The sequence below is a fragment of the Heloderma suspectum genome, chromosome 5 (genome assembly GCF_057233095.1).
Source record: "Heloderma suspectum isolate Gila_16-S chromosome 5, 16-S_ref, whole genome shotgun sequence".
Taxonomy (NCBI): Eukaryota; Metazoa; Chordata; class Lepidosauria; order Squamata; family Helodermatidae; genus Heloderma; species Heloderma suspectum.
Window position 1 is genome coordinate 98777916 of NC_139462.1, and position 24414 is coordinate 98802329.

At 46.1% G+C, this 24414-nt stretch overlaps 1 protein-coding gene across 1 annotated transcript in view; it reads left to right on the top strand.

The window, feature by feature from the left end:
• Positions 1 to 4214: 4214 nt before the first annotated feature.
• GABRA4 (gamma-aminobutyric acid type A receptor subunit alpha4) overlaps positions 4215 to 24414 on the top strand; it is an 85444-nt gene continuing 65244 nt past the window's right edge. The window contains exons 1-2 of the mRNA XM_084860321.1: positions 4215 to 4970; positions 5280 to 5398. Coding sequence (XP_084716447.1) covers positions 4888 to 4970; positions 5280 to 5398 — 202 coding nt within the window. The 5' untranslated portion in view covers positions 4215 to 4887. The remainder of the gene's footprint in view (positions 4971 to 5279; positions 5399 to 24414) is intronic.

Here is a 24414-nt window from a genome sequence, read left to right on the forward strand (position 1 = left end):
GCTGTGTTTTGTTTTTTCCCGTTTTTTTTTTTTACCACTCTTGTCACTTCTGTAGCCTGGGGACACAGCCCATGAACAAAAAACCATGGGTTCTCTTTCTGGGTTGTTTGTGGTTAACAAACCATGGATTGTGCAGCTGGGTTCAGATATCACGAACCATGGATTAAGTGTTATGTGTGAACCAGGTCACAGTGTCAGGGTAAGCTGCAGGAAAAAGCATTGGAGCAAACCTTTTGGGTTACAGCAGAGCAAAGTGCTCACTTGATGTGGTGGGATGAGGGGTGTTGCTAAGTGGGAAGGATTCTCTCAGGTCTTTCAAATAAACTGTGATATACAGTCAGGGCCAGAAATATTGTAGTAAGGATAACTGTTTTGGCAGTTGGCCTCTGTACACCACCACATTGAAGTTGAAAGGAAACACTCCCAGATGGGAGTGAAGTCAGGACTTGCAGCTGTAATTGAAGGGGTGTGACAAAAGTGGGACACTAACCATTCAGGAAGGACAGCCAGTGGCATGCACCCCCCCCCCATCATTGGTGGCTCATAAGTAATGGAACAAACCAACATCATTTCAAACTTAAGGATCGCCTTTAATCCTTAACCTGGACAAAAATCCTTTGCAGTCAATGACTGCCTGAAGTCTGGAACCCATGGACATGACCAAATGCTGTGTTTCCTCCCGAGAGATGCTTTGCCAGGCCTTTACTGCAGCTGCCTTCAGCTGCTGCTTGTTTGTGGGGCTTTCTGCCTTCCGTCCTATCTTCAGTAAGTGAAAAGCATGCTCTGTTGGGTTGAGATCAGGTGACTGACTTGCCATGGAAGAACATCCCACTTCTTTGCCTTCAGAAACTCTTGGGTAGGGATGTCAGAGAATTCTGCCATGGACTCCAGTTAGGCCAGATTCTTTAGAATCTGCCCCCCCAGAATCCATGGCAGGATGGCCCCCGCCCCCCCGTGGAATCCCCCCGGGACGGATCTTACCTGGGGTGGCTCCAGCGGCGGTGGCGGCTCCAGCGGTGGCAGCTCCGGTGGCGGCGGCGGCTCCAGCTGGTCTCTCGGCCGGCCGCTGCCGGGCTGCTGCAGCCGCAAATGGTGGCCGTTGTAGCAGCCGCATTTGCGTGCTTGCAGGCAGCCATGATAAGCTACGTAAGTATGTAGCCTATCACGGTAAAGGCGGCCACGCAAATGGCGTAGGGCTACCATAGGGACGCAAATGGTGTCCCCTACACAGGACGCCATTTGTGCACCACCAGCCCGGCAGCAGCTGGAGGCCCTGCTGCGGATTGGCCTGGCCGGCGGCTCCGCGAAGCATAGCCGGCCAGGCAGGATTCCAGGGGGGAAGATCGGATTGCCTCCCCCTCCCCCAGCAGATGCCCCGACTGGAACCAGGTAAGGGATTCATACATCCCTACTCTTGGGTAGCTTTTGCTGTATGTTTTGGGTCATTATCCATCTGCAATATGAAGCGGCATCCTATCAGTTTGGCAGCATTTGGCTGAATCTGAGCAGAAAGTACAGCCCTCCACACTTCAGAATTCATCCTGCTGCTTTGATCAGCAGTCAGGTCATCAATAAACACCAGTGACACAGTTCCATTGGCAGCCATACATGCCCATGCCATAACACTGCCTCCACCATGTTTGACATATGATGTGGTATGCTTTGGATCATGAGCTGTTCCTTTTCTTCTCCATACTTTTCTCTTCCCATCATTCTGGTACAAGTTAATCTTGGTCTCATCAGTCCAAAGAATCTTATTCCAGAACTGGGCAGGCTTTTTTTCAGGTGTCCCTTGAATTACAGCTGAAAGTCCTGACTTCGCTCCCATCTGGGTGAGTTTCCTTTCAACTTCAATGTGGTGGTGTACAGGGCCCAACTGCCAAAACAGTTATCCTTGTTCTGATATTTCTGGCCCTGACTGTAAGTAAATCTACTGTCCCACGCAGCAAACTAGTTTTATGGAGGGTGGCACTTGGAGGAGAGGGCAAGGGGTGGTGAGCCAACCCCCCATCCATCAGCCCCAGAGTGAACTGCCAACAAATCTCATTGCCATAGTCACTATTCTCTTGACACCCCTCTTTTCTGGGGCTGGTGTCTGGGGGCCAGCTGGTACTCTCCAAGGGGCCAGATTTTTGCCATGGGTCCTCCAATTGCTGATCCCCAATCTACCCAGTACTGTGGTCCATGTGTTCGTCAATCTTAATAGTGCTACCTTTACTTTCATGTAGTGATCTTAGATTCCACACAGAGGTGAGTAGAATATGACAAGCTTCACAAAACCAAGCAGGCCTTTATTCTGAAGAGTTATTATATAGATGAAGGCCTTCGAAAGAGTGATAAAATGAACTAGATTTCAAGGAGAGAGTAAGTGTGTATGTTTTATGAAAAGGATTCATAGGAGGGCACCTTTATAGGAACAAGATCTGAAGTCCAATCTGGAAGAATTGAAGGACGCAATAGCATTGAAGATCATCAGATTCTATTTCGATGGCAGAAACACACACACCCTGTTTAAAGTAATGCATTAAGTGTCTGATGTGTATCAGCTAGTGTTACTGGAATATATGAGTCATTTGATTTGAAGTTCTCCTACATCCAGGGCAGCCTCCCCAACTTGATGCCCACCAGATGTGTTGGACTACGGCTCCCAGCATTCGTTCCAGCCCTGGTGGTTAGGAGTTGTGGGAGACGTCAATATCCCAGATAAAACTGACGTACACGGTACACGGTGGCCTTCAGGTCGAAGGACCCCCTGCTACATAAGGTGGACCCACTGTTTGCATGAAGCACTTCCGCCTGAAGAAATCCGACGAGCTCCGATTGGGCCGAAAAATATTTCTAAATAGATCCTGGGAACCGGCGCCTAATCCCTTGCAGCAAATGTGATGGGAATTATTTGGGTCACCAAAATCTGGCTTGATCATTGTGAGGAATATCCTGAAGGCACAGGCATATATCTGACTGCCCCCACCCCCACTCTTGCCGGGTTGACATCTCTGTGTTTAGTGCCCAGGGATAATTAACTCAGTTGCATATGTGGGGTGGGCAGGGAGGGCAGGCATTGTTTCTAACATTGCAGTACAGTTGTGATTTGCATACTCCTCCAGCCGCACCACTTCAGTTCCATGCCAGAATCTCATCTCTGTAGGAAGAAATTGCCTTGTAATCCAGCCTCTCATATCAAAGGAACAAATGTGTTATTCCTCCCCCCCCCCCGGTTGTTTTTGGTGTTCTCTCTCTCTCTCTCTCTCTCTCTCAAAACAAAAGACAATCAAGACACATGAAGACTTCATCACCATGATCACGGCCAAGACATCTGGGAAGGAATAGGAAAGGCAGACACACATACACACACGCGCGCGCAAGAACGGAATTGTGACAGCAAGTCTGCGTCATTCTGGAAAATAGGGCTTCGAAGAAGTGAAAGTGATAGTGTCACGGAGGCTTAATAATGACCCTGAAAAGGGTCCCTGATGGGCCATTGTGATGGGTAAGGTGGAAGATGAGAGAAGTAGCAATTGATGCTGTTTGAAAAAAGGGGGGGGGCAGGAAGTCCATGCTGGACTTTGCAGAATGACAATTCTTGTCAGTTGTTACGTGCCCGCTCTCCTCTTCCTTCCCAAAGAAAAATTAACTCTTGAGGGAGGCGAGCAATTTTTAATCCATTTTAAGGAAGGAATAACTGCTAGTGCTGCTGCCGATCAGGTCTCAGTTTCCAATTTCTAAGAAGCCTCAAGCCTTAGCAGCAGTATTTTTGAAGCCTCTGTGGCTTCAGACGCCTTTCCTCCTCATCCCAGAGGTTACAAAGATTGGCTGCGGTGTAGCCAATGACGGGAGGAAATAACACTCTGTGCATGCTCAAATACACTCTTTCCTATAATTTCATATGTTCCAGGGCATGAGTCTGGGACATTGTGAACAGATTTCCTGGGCAGCTTCACATTCCCCTGGTGTGGGATCCTTCGGCGATCCTTGCACTGTAACGGGAGAGGCGCTTGGATGTCTCCCTTTTTGCAAGACCAGCCTTTCGACATGAAAGTCCTTGTCTCCGATTCAGCGTGGGAAGGGGGTAGGTTGAGGCTGGGCGGAAAGGCACTCTGCCTATGCGCAGAGGCGCGCAGTGATAAATATGTAATAATTGCTTGGCATATCCCGAGGCTGAGCCCCAGCGTTTGAAAACAGGTTCAGGGGCTGACCTCTTGGTGGCGGCGGCCAGTCAGACGAAGCCAGGGAACTTGCGGGAGCCTTCCCTGCCCGCTTCCAATCTTGCTGGCGAGAGGGAGAGAGAGTCCACACTTCAGGACGGCCAAAGAGGGGGCAAAATCCGCCCGACGCCCAGTTGCCAACCTCCCTTCTCTGGCCGAGCAGCGGGGCGGGGACAGACGACGGGGGAGAAGGAAGGGGCCGGAGAAAGAGGAAGCGGTGGGGTTTGCGGGAAGCCTGTTGCCCCCAAGAGGGAAGGAGAAGGGATTCGGCGGAGGGGAACTCGGCGGGCGCGTCCCGTCTCTCGACGTGCCGCGCGTTCGGCGCCCAGCAGTCCCGACGAGATGTAGGCGTTGCGCGGCCGGGGCTTTGGCTCGAGGGATCGGGGCCCAAGCCCAGCCCAGGCTCCCCTCCCTCCCCTCGGCTGCTTCCCCTTCTCCTGGCGTGTGCCCGGCTCCCTTGCTCGATCTCCGGGCGGGCGGCTGGCAGAGCGTGTGCGCCGGTGGTGGGATCGCTTCCCTCTCCCGCTCCACCCCGCTCGGCTTCTCCATCTCCCCCCCCCCCCTCACACACACACACACCTCCCCGCCTTCCCTCCTTTCGCGGCTGTGTGATCCTTTCTCTGGACAAGGCGTTTAGCGCCGGGGGAACGTGCACCCAGGCTGGGAAGTATGGCAAGCAAAGATGGTTTCTGCCAAGGAGCCAGCGATCGCTATGTCTTCGGGTCTGTCTGTCACCTTCGTACACTTCCTGTGCCTGACGACCTGGTGAGTAGTAGGACGACACCCTCCCCCGCCTCCCCGCGTCCCACCTCACCCCGGGCCGCCCCGCAATTCTCTTGCACCCTCACCTGATGCCCTGGATTTGGGTGGCTGCGGAGAGGAAGGCGAGCGGAAGAGAGTGTGAGAGAGAGATGATGGAGAGTTGGGGGCTAAACCGAAGCTACCCGATCGTCTCTCCCCACTAATGGTGGCTCTCTTATCTCTCGCAGCTTAAAATGCCCTATCGCTTTTCGCTCCCCGGCCCTCCGCGCCCCTCAGTCATAACCACGCTTTTTCTGCGCTTCCGCCTTGCAGTCTCACCGTGCCCCCGGGACAGCCCAAAAAGGAGGAGAAATTATGGCCGGAGAATTTCACACGCATCCTGGACCGTCTCCTGGATGGTTATGACAACAGGCTGCGTCCTGGATTTGGGGGTATGGTTACTGTGTACGGTCCCTGCTGTCTGTGATGAGTCTGCCTGTGTGTCTAGTCTGTGGGGGAAAAATTCGCCTAGGTATGCTCCTGTGCCTTTCAAAACAAAAAGCAAAAACAAAACAAACAAACAAACAAACAAAGTAATGATCTTTCTCCTTTTGTAAATTTTTTATTTATTTATTTTGACGTTGTGGTTGAGAAATCGCAGGCATGTTGAACGCGCTTCTTTTTGCTCCAGCTCTCTTGCATCTGATTGCTTGGATGGGGAGGAGGGGAATTGGGGAGTGGGGGAGATCATGCTGATTCTGGTTATGATTTGGAGCACCCGCCAGCTGCTCCAAATTGTGGCGCCCAAACCTGCTCTTTCGAAGCTTGCAAATGCCAAAGCCACGCACCGGTGTCCAGCACATCTGCCAAGACCAGTTTCCTGGGCCCTTGTTCCGCTTTCTGCAGCAGCCATCCGTCAAAATTCCACTACATGTAAGGTGAGGAGGGAGGAAGTTTTGCATCTTTATTTATTTATTTATTTATTTCATTTCTATACCGCCCAATAGCCGAAGCTCTCTGGGCGGTTCACAAAAATCTTCCCCGTCAAACCCGTGCACCCTTGGTGATCCAGCAAGTGGCAAGGCTGCAACTGCTGTATAGATTCTCTGCCAGTTGGTGGGCCCCTCTCCTTCTCGGATCCTGCCACGTGAAGCGGAGAAAACAGGGAGTTAGCAGCTGTTCATTCCACCCCCCCCCCGCCTGCCCGCCCGCCTCATTTGTGGATCCAGTACATCATGAGATGAGAGAAGTTGGGAGCTGGTTGCCTGGATCCTGCCATGTTGGGGGCAGCAGTCACTTGGCTTTCTGTCAACGGAGAGCAAGTGCAGCTGCTGCCTCTGGATTAAAAACACACCCGCACACTCTGACACCCTGGTGGCGATGGTGGGGAGAAAAGAAAGAAATATATACGCAAAGGCTTGAAATCTTGCACCTGCTTCTGACTTGATCTTGGCAACCATGTTCACAATTCCAAAAATCCCATCGTGTGTGTGGTTTTTTTTTTATGGATTATAGCAGCAAGAAGTCTTAATGCCCCTTTTTCATAACGTTCATGCTCCCCACATCTCTTAGATCTAGAAAAGATAAATAGCCAATACTGGGATCCTCTGGTGTGTGTGTGTTTTTAACAGCAGTTTCTCCTGGTTTTCTTTAATTCCCACCCCACCCTCAGTTATACTTCTTCATTCTTTTGATGCAGCAGGTTTGGTGGCTGAAATTTGAGTCAACCCAAGGCCAGATTTGGAGGTGGGGCAAGTATGGTTTCGGCTTGTGACCCAGGGGAGATACTAAAAGTCCTACAGCAGCCTTCCCTAACTGGGTGCCCTCCAAATGTGTTATGGTATATGCTATTGAACACAGGGAATATTGAAAGTCTGTAAATGTTGCATATTGTTTTTTAGATTTCCCTGAAGGACTTGCAAGTGGTCCAAAACTCACTGGAACCTTTTTCTTTTGTTGAATAAAACATCCTTCTTGTCTACCCCTTTGCTTTTGGCATTTTGGCATTCCTTGTGGGGCTCCCCTTTTTGTTGGCCTTAGACTACAACTCCCATCATCCCAGATGATGAAAGTTGCAATCCAACTACAAGGGTGCCAATTTGGGGAACGGTATCCTAGCCTATCCCTCAACCTTCCCCAGCTTGGTGCCCTCCAGAAGTTTTGGACTGCAACTCCCAGCATTCCGGGCCATTGGCCATGCTGGCTGGGGCTGATGGCTGAAATTTGAGTCAACCCAAGTTGACTCAAATTTCAGCCTCCCAAAACATCTGGAGGGCCCCAGGTTGGGGAAGGTTGTGCTAACAGTAAGTGTCCTCCATCCCCCTACTTTCATGATGAATTCTTGATGGTTGGTTTCAGCTGTTCCTTCTTGCTGGAGATGGGTATTGCCCAAATGCAGGATGAAGTGATGATGGAGGTATTTCTGGGCTACTATGCAACCAGCATTGAGAGAAGACTTTGCCCAGCCTTGTTCTGTGAAAACATTGTGCTCCTTCCCTTAAGCGCTTTGTTTAGGCATGTGATACACCTTCGCTGGTATCTATGCCAGTAATTTCCATAGATGCAGTTAGCCAGGACAGGCATAAATGTAATGGGAAGCAACTTGGCACTATCAGCTTCTGCTTATTTTAGACATCCTTTCAGTGAACTTGGGCTTTCTTTGAAGTCTGTTTAAGGATGTCAAGTGTAGATGAAACTAACCTTATCAAAGTGTCAGAGACAATCAGTTACGCAAAAGCAGTTTGACTTTCCCAGTCTTTTCCGTATGTTTCTGTCTTGGGCGTGTATATATGAAAATGTTATATCCGCTTGTCATAGATATTTGGAGGTGCATCAGCGGGGTGATATCTTTTGTTTGGCTGGCTTCCGTTCGTGTAAGATGATGAAAATCTTGGAGTGATAGAGAGCTTTCTTTGAGGAAGAATGGGAAAGCAGCCAATTTTCTATAGCGAGGTTCCAAAGCACCGTGCCACTAGTCACACAGGCACACATAAAGGGCTTTGGACTTCTGCTTCTTGAAGAGCAGCTCCCATGTCATGTGGCAAACTGCTTTTGAAAATGAGCCTAGTTTCAAAAGCACTTTGGGATATGACATGGGAGCCTGCTGTTCAGTTGGGCAGAGGGAGTAAAAATTCTGCTGGGTCCAGCTGCTTAAGCACAGCACAGCCCTGCACGTGTTTACTCGGAACTAACCCTCACTTTGTTGGCTTGTTCTCAGTGAGGGAGTTTTGGATTGCAGCCCAGGAGTCCTTTGATAAAATCCTTTGATTTTAGCCCAGCCTTTCCCAACCTGGTGCTGTCCAGATGTGTTGGACTACAACTCCGACCATTCCCAGATAACATGGGTAAGATGGGAGTTGTGGCCTAACACATCTGGGGGGTGCCAATTTGGGGAAGGGTGTTCTAGCCTAGGGGTAGGCAGAAAGTAGGTCCCCAGACGTTTTGGACTTCAGCTCCCAGCATTCCTGACCATTGCTCTCGCTGGCAGGGGGTTTTAGGCGTTGAAGTCCAAAACATCTTCCCATCCCTGTTCTAGCCTATCCTTTAGCCTCCCCAATCAGGTGCCCTCCAGATGTTTTGGACTGCAACTCCCAGCATTCCTGACCATTGGTCATTCTGGCTGGGGCTGATGGCAATTGAAGTCCAAAACATCTAGAGGGCCCCAGGTTGGGAAAGGCTGCTATACTTTGAACAAAATCAAATATATAATGCATAGTGTTTAAAATATTATTTCAGATAGATATCAGTTTAATCACAAGTCTTTTTGTTCTCTCTCCAAATATTTATATTTGTTTGTTGAGAAACAATTGCAATGCCCAAGAGCCCATGGTTTTGGGAGTTACAGAATGTTCTACTGGCCCAAGAACTTAAATGTATTTCTTGCTAGCCTGTTTTTCCTTCTTTGAGATTTAAAATGTTTAGAGGGCTAAAAAATGGGATGGCAATTGAAAAATAAATCAAAATTATGACATTATTCATCTGAAGTGACTTAGATCTTTGCATTAGTCAGTACCTGTGCTTTCGTAACAGCTGAGAATCAGCTATCTAGGTGTTGAATGAACAGGTGCATCAACTCCTAGTTCCACCATGTGGCCCACTTACCAAAGCTGACTCACTAAAATATATTACCATACATATTTGGTATCTCCTACATATCTCATAATCAACTGAGAAAGAGGCAGTTAGATATTCTTAAACAATTGGAAATGTTACATTTAGGGTCCCGTTCCAAATGTCATTGTTAAAATGTCATTGTCTTCGGGGTTCCTGTGCCCCTGTGCTGGCCCAAGACTTTCTGCTGCCTCACATAGGGCCAACGCTTGTCTTGCTGCACCATTCGGATGCCAAATCTGGCCTTCATCTCTCCCTCCCCAGTGGCTCTACCTGATGCATGGTGTTTCCTCCTGTTCCACGGCAGGGCTTGTCCCTGGTAAGAAAGAGCGACCACAAACATAAAGTTAAAATCCCAGTCATCTGGAGGTCAGCTCCCCAAGCACAGCTAGCAGGGTAGAAGTTGATTCAGTGTGGTCAGATTCCTTTGGAAAGATCCACACAATCGGTCCCACCCACACAATGGTGTCATTCATAGTAAGCGGCTCATGCTTGCTGCTGGGCATGCACAGGGAGGGATCCCTTGAATCCAGAGAACTGGGGTTTAATCAGTTTAAACCAGGGGTGCAGGCCACATCTAGCCCACCTGGAGTCCCAGTCATGCCCTTCCCACTTTTGCATGTTTTTTTTCTTCCATTTTAAAAGGTTGAAATGTTCCTCCCAAGGCTTGCTTACTGGCAGGAAGAGCTTTAAACTAAAATATGCTGGTATGTTTGGCCCGACCCCTTTTGCTTTCAACCCAGTGGAGCACCGTTGGAATGTGGCCCCTGGGATCTTCTCTGAAACTGAATTGGGCCTTCAGGCTGAAAGAGTTTCAGCAGTATATGACTCTGTGGTTTAAACTGTATATGACTCTATGTGAGTTCATCTGTTGGAATGGCTGGGATGCATACACATTGTAGAGCTAAAAGAGATCCACAGGGTCACGTGTTAGTTGGCTGATCGGAAGTCCAGATTAATAGTATTGTTACACAGAGTTCACACTGACATGGGTCTAGTTCTAGATGCTAGATGGAACAGACTATGAATCTTTGGGCTGCTTTACACACTGAATTTATAGCTGTACAAAAGCCTTCCCCAACCTGGTGCTTTCCAGATGTTTTGGACTACAACTCCCAGGATACCTGAACATTGGCCATGCTGCCTGATGGGAGCTGAAGTTCAAAACATCTGGAAGGCACCAAGTCGGGGAAAGCTGGGGTACACCTTAACATACAATGTATGAATGATACAAAGATGTGCTTGGAAACACTTCTATCATTCAGGTACATTAGTCTGAGTGGCAGGAGTGGCTGAGTGTACATCTGATGGCAAACCCAAGTTAGTTTGTTGGTATTTGTTTATATAACATAGGGATGGGCAACTTGTGGCCCTCCAGATTTTTTGGCTTACAGCTCCCATCAGCCCTAGCCAGTATAGCCAATGGTGTGGGATGATGGGAGTTGTAGGACATCTGGAGGCCACAAGTTGCTGACCCCTGGTAGAGCATCTTCCATACCTGGCACTTGACAAAGGACAGGTTTGGCAGGTCCCTACTCTGAGGGGCTTACAGTAAAAAAAAAAAAAAAAAAAAATAGACACAAGGGAAACAAGAGGAAGAGGTAGGGGAGGGAAATTGAAGTAGGGGTAAATGGGGGAATAATATGTGATTATTTCCGGCCCACATGTACATGTGGCTTAGTTATAGCAGGGCATTGGGACTACTAGGGAGTTGTTACAAAGGCTTTCCAGAAAAAGTGAGTTTGGAGGAGGGGTTTGAAGAAAGTCAGGCAGGGGGATCTCTGGGAGTCAATTCCAGACATAAGGGGCAGCAAGGGAGAAAGGGGAAAATTCTTTCATGGAGCATTTGGGCAGCTGAGGGTGGTGGAGCTAGACAAGTGAAGGAATCCTGGTTAGGGATATGTTGGGATAAAAGAGCAGAGAAATAATATCAGCCAGGTCATGCAGGCCTTTGAAGGGAAGGACAGGAAGAATGTGCAGGATCTTGTAGCAGACATGAAGCCAAGTGTAGGAATTTAAGGGGTTGGTGGTCACATGGTCAAAGTGACAAGAAGAGGCAAATAATTTCTGCAGCAGTTTATTGGCTGGACATGGATGGACCAAGGTGAGACACTGCAAGGTTACTTGGGGTGCAATGTTTAGACAGAAAAAAGTCTTAAAACTTCCAGCATTTCCCCAACCAGCATAGGATTGCACCCTTAATGTATGGAATAGGCTTGGGGCTTCCTGCTGAGTGCAGACTTAGCAGCAAAACTGGGGTTCGTGCCATGTAATGTGTGAAGTGGCCCTGTAACCTAGGAGCTTTGGAAAGTATAAGGTTTGTAAGATGGGGTTTAATTTAAGTTCATATTTCAAGCTCAAAGACAATTCATAGAAAGCCTTGGAGAAAAGCCTTTTAAATCTAAGTTGGATTGAACCTGGACCACTTTTTTTGTTGTTGTTTTGGTTTCTTGCTCTCTGTTGTTGTTCAGTCATTCAGTCGTGTCCGACTCTTCGTGACCCCATGGACCACAGCACGCCAGGCCTTCCTGTCCTGCGCTCTCTCCCGGAGCATATTCAAGTTCATATTCATTGCATCCGTGATGCTATCTAGTCATCTCATCCTCTGCCGTCCCCTTCTCCTTTTGCCTTCAGTCTTTCCCAGCATCAGGGTCTTTTCCAGGGAGTTTTCTCTTCGCATTAGGTGGCCAAAATATTTGAGCTTCAGCTTCAGTATCTGTCCTTCCAATGAGCACTCAGGGTTGATTTCCTTTAGGATGGCCTGACTTGACCTCCTTGCAGTCCAGGGGACTCGTAAGAGTCTTCTCCAGCACCACAGTTCGAAAGCATCAATTCTTCGGCGCTCAGCCTTCCTTATAGTCCAGCTCTCACAGCCATACATTACTACTGGGAAAACCATAGCTTTGATTAGATGGACCTTTGTCGGCAAGGTGATGTCTCTGCTTCTTACTATGCTGTCTAGGTTGGCCATAGCTTTCCTCCCAAGGAGCAAGTGTCTTTTAATTTCATGGCTACAGTCACCGTCTGTGGTGATCTTGGAGCCCAAGAAAGTAAAATCTGTCACTGCTTCCATTTCTTCCCCTTCTATATGCCAGGAAGTGATGGGGCCAGATGCCATGATCTTCGTTTTTTTAATGTTGAGTTTCAAACCAGCTTTTGCACTCTCCTCTTTCACCCTCAACAAGAGGCTCTTTAGATCCTCTTCGCTTTCTGCCATTAGGGTGGTATCGTCTGCATATCGGAGGTTGTTGATAATTCTCCCAGCAATCTTAATTCCGACCTGTGATTCATCCAACCCGGCATTTCTCATGATGGACTCTGCATATAAGTTAAATAAGCAGGGAGACAATATGCAGCCTTGTCGTACTCCTTTCCCAATTTTGAACCACTTGGTTGTTCCATGTCTGGTTCTTACTGTTGCTTCTTGACCCTCGTACAGGTTTCTCAGGAGACAGGTCAGGTGGTCTGGTACTCCCATCACTTTAAGAATTTGCCACAGTTTGTTGTGATCCACACAATCAAAGGCTTTAGCGTAGTCAATGAAGCAGAAATAGACGTTTTTCTGGAATTCTCTTGCTTTCTCCATGATGCAGCGAATGTTGGCGATTTGATCTCTAGTTCCTCTGCCTCTTCGAAACCCAGCTTGTACTTCCAGTAGTTCTCGGTTCGCATACTGCTGAAGCCTAGCTTGTAGGATTTTGAGCATCACCTTGCTGGCATGTGAAATAAGCGCAATTGTGCAGTAGTTTGAACACTCTTTGGCGTTGCCCTTCTTTGGAATTGGAATGTAAACTGACCTTTTCCAGTCTTGTAGCCACTGTTGAGTGTTCCAAATTTGTTGGCATATTGAGTGCAGCACTTTAACAGCATCATCTTTTATGATTTTAAATAGCTCAGCTGGAAGACTGTCATCTCCGCTAGCTTTGTTGTTACTAATGCTTCCTAAGGCCCACTTGACTTCACTCTCGAGGATGTCCTGCTCAAGTTCAGTGACTGCACTATCATGGCTATCAGGGACATTCAGATCTTTCCTGTATAATTCTTCTGTGTATTCTTGCCACCTCTTCTTAATCTCATCAGCTTCTGTTAGGTCCCTGCCTTCTTTGTCCTTTATCATGCCCGTCTTTGCACAAAACGTTCCCTTGAGATCTCCAATTTTCTTGAAGAGATCTCTAGTCTTTCCCATTCTGTTGTTTTCCTCGATTTCTTTGCATTGTTCATTTAAGAAGGCCTTCTTGTCTCTCCTCGCTATTCTCTGGAACTCTGCATTCAGTTGGATATATCTTCCCCTTTCTCCCTTGCTTTTCGCTTCCTTTCTTTCCTCAGCTACTTGTAAAGCCTCATCAGACAGCCACTTGGCTTTCTTGCATGTCTTTTTCTTTGGGATGGATTGAGTTGCTGCCTCCTGAACAATGTTACGGACCTCCGTCCATAGTTCCTCAGGCACTCTGTCTATCAGGTCTAATCCCTGAAATCTATTCCTCACCTCCACTGTATATTCATCAGGGATATGATTTAGGTTATACCTGAATGGTTTAGTGGTTTTCCCTACGTTCTTCAATTTAAGCCGAATTTTTGCAAGAAGCAGCTCATGATCTGAGCCACAGTCAGCTCCAGGTCTTGTTTTGACTGACTGTATAGAGCTTCTCCATCTTTGGCTGCAAAGGACATAATCAATCTGATTTTGATATTGACCATCTGGTGATGTCCATGTGTAGAGTAGGGGTGGACGAAACTCACTTACCTGTCCTCGAAGTTTTTCGCGGTGGGGGGGAGGCGCTTCGCTGCTCCCCCCGCGAAGTTCAGGCCGGGGGGGGAGGCTTCCCGCCTCGCCCGGCCAAAATTCAGGCCGGGGGGGAGGCTTCCCGCCTCGCCCGGCCGAAATTCAGGCCGGGGAGGAGGCACCTCGCCTCGCCCGGCCGCGAACTCAAAAGTTTTTTTTAAAAAAAATAAACGCCCCCGTGATAGGCTACGTGATGATTAACGTAGCCTATCATGGCTAGATCTGCAAAGTCAGCCATGATAGGCTACGTTAATCGTCACGTAGCCTATCACGGGTGACTTTAAAAAAAAAAAGCGCGTACGCAAATGGCGGCCCCCATAGGGAGCCGCCATTCGCGTTCCTTATTTGGTCGCTGTAGTCTATGTAAATCTTTACGTAGACTACAGTGACCAAATAAGGAACGGGATTGGCGGCTCCCTATGGGGGCCGCCATTATCCGTACGCGCTTTTTTTTTTTTTTTAAGTCACCCGTGATAGGCTACGTGACGATTAACGTAGCCTATCATGGCTAACTTTGCAAATCTAGCCGTGATAGGCTACGTTAATTGTCATGTAGCCTATCACGGGGGTGTTTTTTTTTTTCTTTGACTGGAATGGTGGCGGTGGCAGCCGGTCAAAAGACTGGCTGCCGCTCCCGCCCCGGATGAACACCCGCCTAACCGCTGGCCGGACCCGCCGCCGGGAGGGACATTCGGCAAAGGTAAGTCCTGTCCCGGGGTGGGTGCGGGGGGTGGGGTGTGTGTGGAGAATTTCTCCCCGAAACTTGTTCGGGGGGCCGAACACATTGGCGCTCGGCCCCCTGAAGTTTCGGGGAGAAATTCTCTGCCATCCCTAGTGTAGAGTCGTCTCTTGTGCTGTTGAAAAAGAGTGTTTGCTATGATCAGCGTGTTCTCTTGGCAAAACTCTATTAGCTTTTGTCCTGCTTCATTTTGTACACCAAGGCCATGCTTGCCTGTTATCCTGGTGATTTCTTGACTTCCTACTTTAGCATTCCAATCCCCTATGATGAAGAGGACATCTTTGTTTGGTGTTAGTTCTAGAAGGTGTTGCAGGTCTTCATAGAACCGATCAACCTCAGCTTCTTCGGCATCAGTGGTTGGGGCATAGACTTGAATTACTGTGATGTTGAATGGTTTGCGTTGGATTCGTACTGAGATCATTCTATCATTTTTAAGATTGTACCCCAGTACTGCTTTTCCCACCCTTTTGTTGACTATGAGTGCTACTCCATTTCTTCTAAGGGATTCTTGCCCACAATAGTAGACATGATGGTCACCTGAATTAAATTCGCCCATGCCTGTCCATTTTAGTTCGCTGATTCCCAAGATGTCGATGTTCAGTCTTGCCATCTCATGTTTGACCACCTCCAGCTTACCTTGATTCATTGATCTAACATTCCAGGTTCCTAAACAATATTGTTCTTTACAGCATCGGATTTTCTTTTCACCACCAGACACATCCACAGCTGAGTGTCCTTTCGGCTTTGGCCCAGCCGCTTCACTCTTTCTGGTGCTACTTCGAAATACCCTCTGCTCTTCCCAGTAGTATATTGGACACCTTCCGACCTGAGGGGCTCATCTTCGGGCGTCATATCTTTTAGTCTTGTGATTCGTTCCATGGGGTTTTCTTGGCAAGAATACTGGAGTGGGTTGCCATTTCCTTCTCCAGTGGACCACATTTTGTCAGAACTCTCTGCCATGACCTGTCCGTCTTGGGTGGCCCTGCATGGCATAGCTTATGGCTTCACTGAGTTACGCAAGCCCCTTCGCCACAACAAGGCAGTGATCCATGAAGGGGATCTTGCTCTCTAGCTCAAACTAAAAGGTGAATGCTTTTTTGCATTTTAAAGCTTGTAAGAAATATATTGAACAATGCACTCTGATTTTTGGAGTGCATTGGAGATAGCATCTCTAGCCCTGTGTTGCTTTTTTTGGAGTAGCGGTACCTTTCGGCTGAACTAGAAAGAACTCATTTTATGATTTAATCATGCAGCTGTGTGCAAAGATTTGTTTCTTTGACATAACCTAGAGTAATAGCAGCTGAATAATCATTAAAATATTTACAACCCAAAATCAAGTATTTTTTCCTCTTGGTTTTGGGCTTTTTTGCTGATAAATATTTATAATACAAGTGACTTTTTTTTAAAAGTGGGTCACTCACCAGTGAAAACATAGTAAACAAATGTTGGAGAGCAGAAAAAAATTAATGTTGAAGTTGTTTTGCTTGTTGTCAAGCAATGTAATATTTAATGTGGGAGCTAATTCACCATGTCAGTGTATCCAGTTCTTGAAAGGTTCTGCACAGATCACAGTGGCTGGGTTGATGTTGCCAGATTCTGTGAAATAATCTGTGTACGGCATGGACATTGCTATGCCTTCCATTGTGGAATTTGGTTTCTCATCACCTTTTTTTTTGCTTTTATTTCAAAATGATGTTATTTCTAAAACTCATGTCTGTATTCCTTACCCACAGGGCTCAAAAGTGGCAAAGAAGCTTTAAAAATATAATAATACCATAAATCACAATAGAAAAATTGCAGCATCCTATATAATGAGAAAAAAACAGATCCATAAATCAGCCAGCCAATAAGAGTGAGCCCAAATCTCTATCCAGTGACCCAAATTCCTTCCTAAACAAGAACATATTTATCAGTATTTATTTATTTGTTACATTTATATCTTGCCTTTCCTCCAAGGAGCCCAAGTTGGAGTACATGATCGTCCTCTTCATTTTATCTTCACAATAACCCTGTGAGTAGCTTAGGCTGAGAGTCAGTGACTGGTCCAAAGACATCCAGTGAACTTCATGGCGGAGTGGGGAACTAGAACCCGGGTCTTCCCAGTCCTAGTCTAACACTCTAACCACTAAACCACACTGGTTCTGTATATTCTGAAAATTAAGGCAGATGGGCTTCTTTGAGCAGAGAGGGTGGCATCCTGGGAAAGGTTCTGGATCTGGTAGCCATCGTCCAAATCTTTGATAATGGACACACTCAAAGCAGGGCCTCCTCGGATGATTTTAAGGCAGGAGGGGAAATGCATGAAAGGGGAAGATGGGTCTGGGCATTTGACCAGTCAAAAAAACATTTGTTTGAATGACCAGTCAAATATTGTCTAATAATGGTCAAGTGTTTTAAAAGTATTTTTTTAAAATTAAAACAGAAATAAAGCAAAGTTACAGCAAGTATTACAAAATAAGTAATTTTTTAAAGTCATTTGTCAAGGTAAGCTGCCAGCTACACAGTGACATTCTTGGCTTCACTGAAAAGTTGTTTTCTGAACTTTTTGTAAACCACCATGCTTGGCTTCAGAAAGTCAGTACGTAAATATAGTCAACAATATTTGATGATATTTCACCACAGTCAAATAGCAGACAAACAGTGACCATTCAGTTGTCAATATTTGACTGGGAAATTGACTGGCATGCTAACCCCTAGGAGAAGAAGACTAGTCCCATGTTGGATGGGATTAAAAGGGGGTTGGACAAATTCCTGGAGGAGAAGGCTGTCAGTGGCTACTAGTCCTGATGGCTATGTGCTACCTCCAGTACCAGAGGCAGTGAGCTGGGGAACGTGGGTGGGAGGGTGCTGTTGCGCTCAGGCCCTGCTTCCTGGTCGACAGGTGGCTGACCACTGTGTGAGCCGAATGCTGGACTAGGAGAACCCTTGGTCTGATCCAGCCGGGCTCTTCTCGTGTTCTCATGTTCTTACGTCCTTCCTGCTCATCCTGTTTCTCCCCCCTTATGTGTATCAGTTCCCTCTTAGGTTACTACATTATGGAAAGTTATTGTAAAGGTTATTTTAAAAGTTCAGTGTTGTCTGCCCGTATGTTTTTATGTAAATGGTTTTTAAACTTTGTATTTTGTATTTTAATGTTTTAACTTTTGTAAACCACCCAGAGAGCTTCGGCTATGGCGTGGTATAGAAATGTAATTAATAATAATAATAATAAACAGTGGATTAAATATCAACAACAAAAAGCAAGTTTCTAGTTCTTGAGGCCATGCGATATGTTAAAAGGTTAAAGCACTACCTTGAGGGGGCTGTGGGCCGTTCTCCATACCTCTCTACCCTTCCATGAGATCCTCAGTCCCAGTACCTTTTCTACTATCTTAGTTCTGCCAATGTCCGGTAAGATCCATTTCTTTCCCCCCTTTAAAACTGCACTGGTAGCTAACTTGTAGATGTTGCTGCCTTAGATAAAAATGTTTCCACTTCCATTGCTAAACATGTTGGGGCACAATCCAGCCAAAGTTAAGCAGTTTAAAGTTATATGGAGCTCAGAGACAGTCAAGCGTGTACGTAACTTTCCTGTTGAAATAACATGGAAAATATAAATGTAATTTAATAACATATAAATAACAAATAAATGGGCCTTAAACATGTTAACTCTGCTACGTTGCGCCCCTTGTGAGTTATAAATAAAATCCAACTGGTTTATTGCAATAAATAAGCATGTAACATTTTTGCTTTCTAGGTTAGATCAGAATGAAGTCTTAAGTGTTTGATGAAGCTCAGATGTTTTTCTTTCTCCTCACCCCCTGCCTCCAATGATGCAATCTTTCTTTAGTAATAATTTGTCATGCGATTTTCCTGGAGAGAGAACGTGGAAATACTATTGGCTTCCTGAAGATTTCCTAAAGATGGGCTGTATCCATAATCAAAGACAGCAAAACTTCCTTGGCTTCAGTAGGAATTGGATCAATCATGATATTGATTCAGACTCTTAAAATTAGCCCCAGTCTGTACACTTTATAGCATCTGGGAGCATTAGGGTTAAGGGACATAAGGGAGAAGGGAGGTGTAAGCAACCCGCTCATCTAAGGAGGTTTGGACAAGCCCTCCTTTTCAAGGGTATTGCAAACTCTGACTAAAATCTCACCTGGGATTTGCAGTAAGCTTTCCACTCTGCCGTAAGATCCCTATGGATGATTTCTGCTCCAGAGTAGGAGTCCCTTTTGGAGGGAATTCCTAGGAGGGTGGATCCCACAGCTGGCCTGTGACTGCTGCTCCTTTTGACCGTGGGATCTTCCCAACCTCCCCAGTACTCATGCCTCTGCAAATTTGTCATGCTTGTTGAACAGTTAGACCAGGGGAGGGGAACCTGTGTCCCTTTAGTTGTTGGACTCCAACTCCTTATCAGCTCCAGTCAGCATGGCTAATGGTCATGGCTGATGAGTCTGTAGTTCAATAAAGTCTGGAGGGCCACATGTACCACTTAAAAAATAAATTAAAAGTTAAAAATAATTCTAACTTCTACTCTGACTTGAGCTGAGCCAAAACTTGAGCAGGAGACATTTTCCTGAGAAAATTTCTGAGGCTTTTCTTTTTCTCACCCACCTAGAAGGAGAATGCATCCTTGCAGAATCTTCTTTGAATATTCCCGTCCATTTTTTGGTAGCAGTGGCTCCCACTCCCCCACAATGCTTTGGAACAACACTAAGACCTGGTTTGCATGATCATTTATTTAAGCTATGGTGGGTTGGGGTGCGTGCCGAGTGACTTTTACATACTGAAGCCCCAACTACAGCTTGTCGTGTGGTGCAAACCCTGCGTGGGTGGGTTGTCGGCATGGTTAACAAACCACTCATAACTCTAAAATAGCCCATGAGTTGTGGGGTGGTTTGTTAACCACACCAACAATCCATCCTTTCCAGGTTCGTGCAACACGACAAGCCACAATCGCAGCTTGAATATGCAAAATGGCCGCCCACTCATGCTGCTAAGCCCCTGGAGTTAATTAACCCACCATGGCTTATTGTGATGTATAGACAGACCCAGAGAGAGCAATCCTGTGTCCCCAAGACAGTGTCTGGGGGAGGTAGGATTTTTCGGTTTTCCAGCTCCAAGCTCGTAGACAGAGGTACGAGCTTGTAGCTGGGAAACCGTGGTCCCCACACCCGCCCCCTTGTAGCTGGAGCTGAGAGAACTGAGCTGAGCGGGAGTTAAGTCCACAAATTTATTGTGCGGGAAGACTCACATTATAGGGGTTGAGTACCAGATTTAGGTCACAATCCTATGCATGTTTAGACAGAAAAAAGTCCTACAACTCCCAGCCTTGAAAGGCTAGTGTCTCAGTAGTAATTCATTGAGTGGCCATATTTCTACAGTAGCAGTGCTTTGAACTTCAAAATTTCCATCTTACAATTATGACATTACTGTCATCTTTCATTAATTTATTTAGGGCCAAGAAATGAGCACACAGATGTCTATGCTCAGTTGCTTTAAAACGATCATAACTTGCCTGGCTAGTATATGGCCAGATCTTGGCTTCTTTAGTTGAGCAATATAATAGCATCCATTGGCTGTGTAGTGTTTTACAGCTTCTGTGGTGCTTTACAGAAAGTGGTGGCAGAAATCCATGGAAGGCACGGTGACATCAGCAGTGGGCTCTGCTTTTCTTCCATGTCATAATAGAACAGAGAGTGCACACCAATGTGTGATAAAAAGAAAAAAGGCCATGTGTTGATGGAATATTTTTAAAAAGGCATTGAAACTTACAAAGCTCCCCTGCCATACACTCAACAAACTGCACAGTGAGATTGACATATTGTTGTTGGGACAAAACATTTGGTAGGATCAGAACAGTGATGAGGTCTTTATGCTGTTTTGTGCTCCCCACTTCTCTAAGTGGTGTGAAGGGGCAGCTATATTCAGCCTTGGCTTCCTTTGGAAGAGAGCGCACTGGAAGGTTATGGTGTTTTTGTCATATTCTGTCAGTAGAGCATGGTGACAAGCAGCATATGTACTCCTAGTAGCCCAGATCAGATCCCCAGAGAGATGTGCACGCATGCTGTTAGCTTTCAGCTGACTCTCAGCACACTCTCTCTTTATGCTTCTGTCCCTGCCTGTCCACAAACATCTTCTTTTGTTCTTCTCATGCTCACTTATACTTTCACATGCACACACACACACATACAGGGTGGGTTCACATGTAACAAAAAGCCATCATAGGGGAATTTCCCTGCAGGGCTTCTTTTTGTGGCAGCAGCTGCCATTTTGAATATTTGAGCCACGATGGGGGCATGCTTGCTGTAGCTTGTTGTTATGTGAGAACTCAGCGAGGGTGGGTTGTTGGGGTGCTTGACAAGCCACCCACAACCCTAAAAAAGCCCATGGGTTCCAGGTGGATTGTCAACCACCCAACAACCCACCCTTGCTGGGTTTGCACATAACGATAAGCTATGGCGTGCCCCCGCCATGACTCAACTATTCAAACTGGTGGCAGCCACTGTGACGACAAACCCAACAGGGAAATTCCCCCATGGTGGCTTCTTGTTATGGGCAAACCAGGTCACTCCACCTTATATCAGCTGCCCTTTCTTAGCTGGAGTGGGCTGTGTCAACTTCTCAAAGCTCTGACCTCCTGATATCTCAAACATTTAGCTTCCATTGAGGAAAGGAAACTCAACTGACTGTCCTGGGCCAAGAATAAGTAATCTCCCTAACAAAGGAAGTTTGGTCAGTCGTAATTATAGAACTACAGAAAATTCAGTTATTTAACAAGAATGCATTGAGAAATTCAAAGAATGGACCAACATTTAAACAGTGGATATTTAGGCAACACTGCCAGGGGGCTGATATACAGTTCCCCAATGCTATTCTATGGAAACTCCCCTGGAGATAGGAGTGGAAACGGTGCCCCAAACCCCAGTCCACAGAGGCAAGCCAGGAGGATACCATGATCAATGGTATCAAAAGCCACTATGAGATCGGATAAGAGTAACAGAATTGCGCTCTCTCTGACCCTCTCCTGATAAAGGTCATTCATCATGATGAGGGCTGATTCCATCCCATAATTGGACCAGAACTCAGACTGGAATTGGTCTAGGCAATCAATATCCTCCAAGAATGCTGTCACCACCACCCTCTCAAGCACCTTGCACTTTTTTCTAAAGTGACAAGTGTAAACATCCATCCATCCTGCCTTTCAAGCCCAGAGTCTACTGACACTATTATTACATCTGCTTAAATGTCTCTTTCGCGCAGCCTTCCCCAACCTGGCGCCCTCTGGATGTGTTGGACTACAACTCCCACCATCCCCAGCCAGCATTGCTGCTGATGGGGTATATGATGGGAATTGTAGTCCAACACATCCAGAGGGCACCAGGTTGGCGAAGGCTACTACAGCTTTTCTATTGCTCAACTCTGGAAAGGCAACCAAATCAACCACACAACACAACGCAGACATTCAATCCTTCTTACGCTGACCACACACCTCCTAGTGAATTATCCTGACCAAAAGTTGCTGGTTCAAATTTCACCTCAACCACAAACTCCCTAGGCAAGCCACCATTGGTTACAATCCCCCTTCTGCAGTATGGGGATATTGATACAGGCCCATCTTCCAGAAAATACTGAGATATTGAAAGTGAAGCACTTTGACCACTTGAAAATATGTGTGATTATGTGTAGGCTATTCTATAACTTTTTTTTAGTAGCTTATTTAAGCCATGATCATAAGTGTTCTCAGGTTGGATTTGGTGGCTGTTCCTCACAGATGCTGATTAAAGGATGTAGGCCTCACACGACTTACAAGTTTGCCTTCTCTTCAGTGGGATTTGCGAGCTTGTAAGTATTACCCAGATGGTTGCCTTAATCTCTAACGTGCCATTTTGATTGTTACTAATTTAATGCAACAGCATAGTTTATCCACTCCCATTTATCACTGGAGTTTGCTGTTCTTTCAGTCTGTAGAAGGAAATAATCAGAAGGACTGCAACAGTGCTTGTATCTCCACACACCAAAACCCTCTCTAATTTCTCAGTGAAGGAGTTGGCTCATTAAAACCACCCTAACATGTAAAGGTGAATTTGTATTCTTAGCTGCTGGGCTGTATCAGATAGCCAGTGTAGTTTACTGGCTATAGAGAGAACACTAAGACAAAAATATGTGGATTCAACCTCCTCCCATGCCAGTGGAGCCCTCCATAGCCTTAACTAATAAGTCATTGGAGCACATATTTTAGTTGCCATGAATTATTCCATCCCTGGTGATATTGTACTGCACCCTGATCCCTTGTGATAAAGCAGAAAAGAGATCTAGCTAAATAATGTACAGTGCAATCCTACACATACTCAGAAGTATATATATTTTAGGTATAAATAAGTCCCACTGTATTTAGTAGTGCTTGCACCCAGGTAAATATGCATAATATTGTACCATTAGGCTGCAATACTTTACTCACTTACCTGCAAGTAAGTCTCATTGAATTAAATGGGACTTAATTCTGAGTGGACATATATAGGATTGCTCTGCACATGTAGTCACTTCCAAAATACACCATTATAAGATTGATTGGCCCAGACCTATAGCCAGAATTTTGTGGGTGTGAGAAGAATGGCTCATCGTATTCGTAAATTAGTGTGAAACAGTAAAACAAATAAACAAAAACCCTGAACCCCCTACTTTTGTTTGATGATGGTGATACGTTTAATTTTTTTTTTTTCAAAAAACGGCATGTGCTTATCCATCAGTAGCTTTACACTTGTTGGCCGGACAATGGAAGCTGGGGGTGGGTTTAGTTCTTACTGAACAATTGGGCAGAACATTGCCTGTTTGTTTCCCCCTGTTGTTATAAATAAAAAGGAGTAGAGATCTACTTAAATAAATAAATAAATAAATAAATATCAGGAATTGTGTGGAATATCTCCACAGAGGCTAGTGATGGCTCTGGCACTGTGAAGACAGCCGTTTTGTTCTCCTACATATTGCAGGAGTCAGACAGAGAATGTGTTGGTTTCTAAGCTTTCCACAGAAGCTGAAAAGAAACCTTAAAGATTTTAAGTTGGAAGTAAAAGTTTGGAAGTGAAGCAAAACTGCATCCTTTAGTGGCCAAGAGCATGAGCTTTCAACCAATAGGCCCTGATCCAAATCTGAGCTGATGCATGAACTCAGTGGGTTGCCTTGGGCAAACCCCATCTCATAAGAGCAAACTAATGCTTACATACAAATGTGTCTGACAAAGCCTCAGAGATCTTTTATTTTAAAATGGAAAGCAGTTTTGGGAGGGGACAGTTTTGAGTGGAAGAGGGAAGAGTCTTAACCCTTTTCTCCTGCTGGCTGCTTTTCTGCTCCAGTTAGCGACCTTCCCCATTGCTTTTCCTTCTACAGGTACATTTCTGCATCCGATTTCCCACAGTGACCAATTAGATGCCCCTAGAAGCCCAGAAACATGGCACATGGGCAATAGCTAGTATATGAGAAAACAAGAGAAGAACTGGAAATGCAAAGAATGCAATGTTCTGTGAATCTTCAGATTAGGGTGGATGTTCACATAAAGAGTATTAAAAATCCATCCAAACGCTTCTCTACCTTTGTCATGCACTTATTTGACTAGTATGGAAAAATAACATTATGAGCGGCCTGTGAGCCATGAAGTGAGGCTGATCACTTTTCCAGGCTGCTGTCCAAACAGCAAAACTGGATGACTCATGGGACTGCTAAGAGGATATGGGACTATTTACCTGCAAGTTGTCTTTCTTGATTCCTTTCCCAGGTTGGTGGTGACTGAAGTTACAACCATCTGTCTACTGCTCAGTGACCTTGGCAAAATGTGATAGTACTCTTAGCACTGT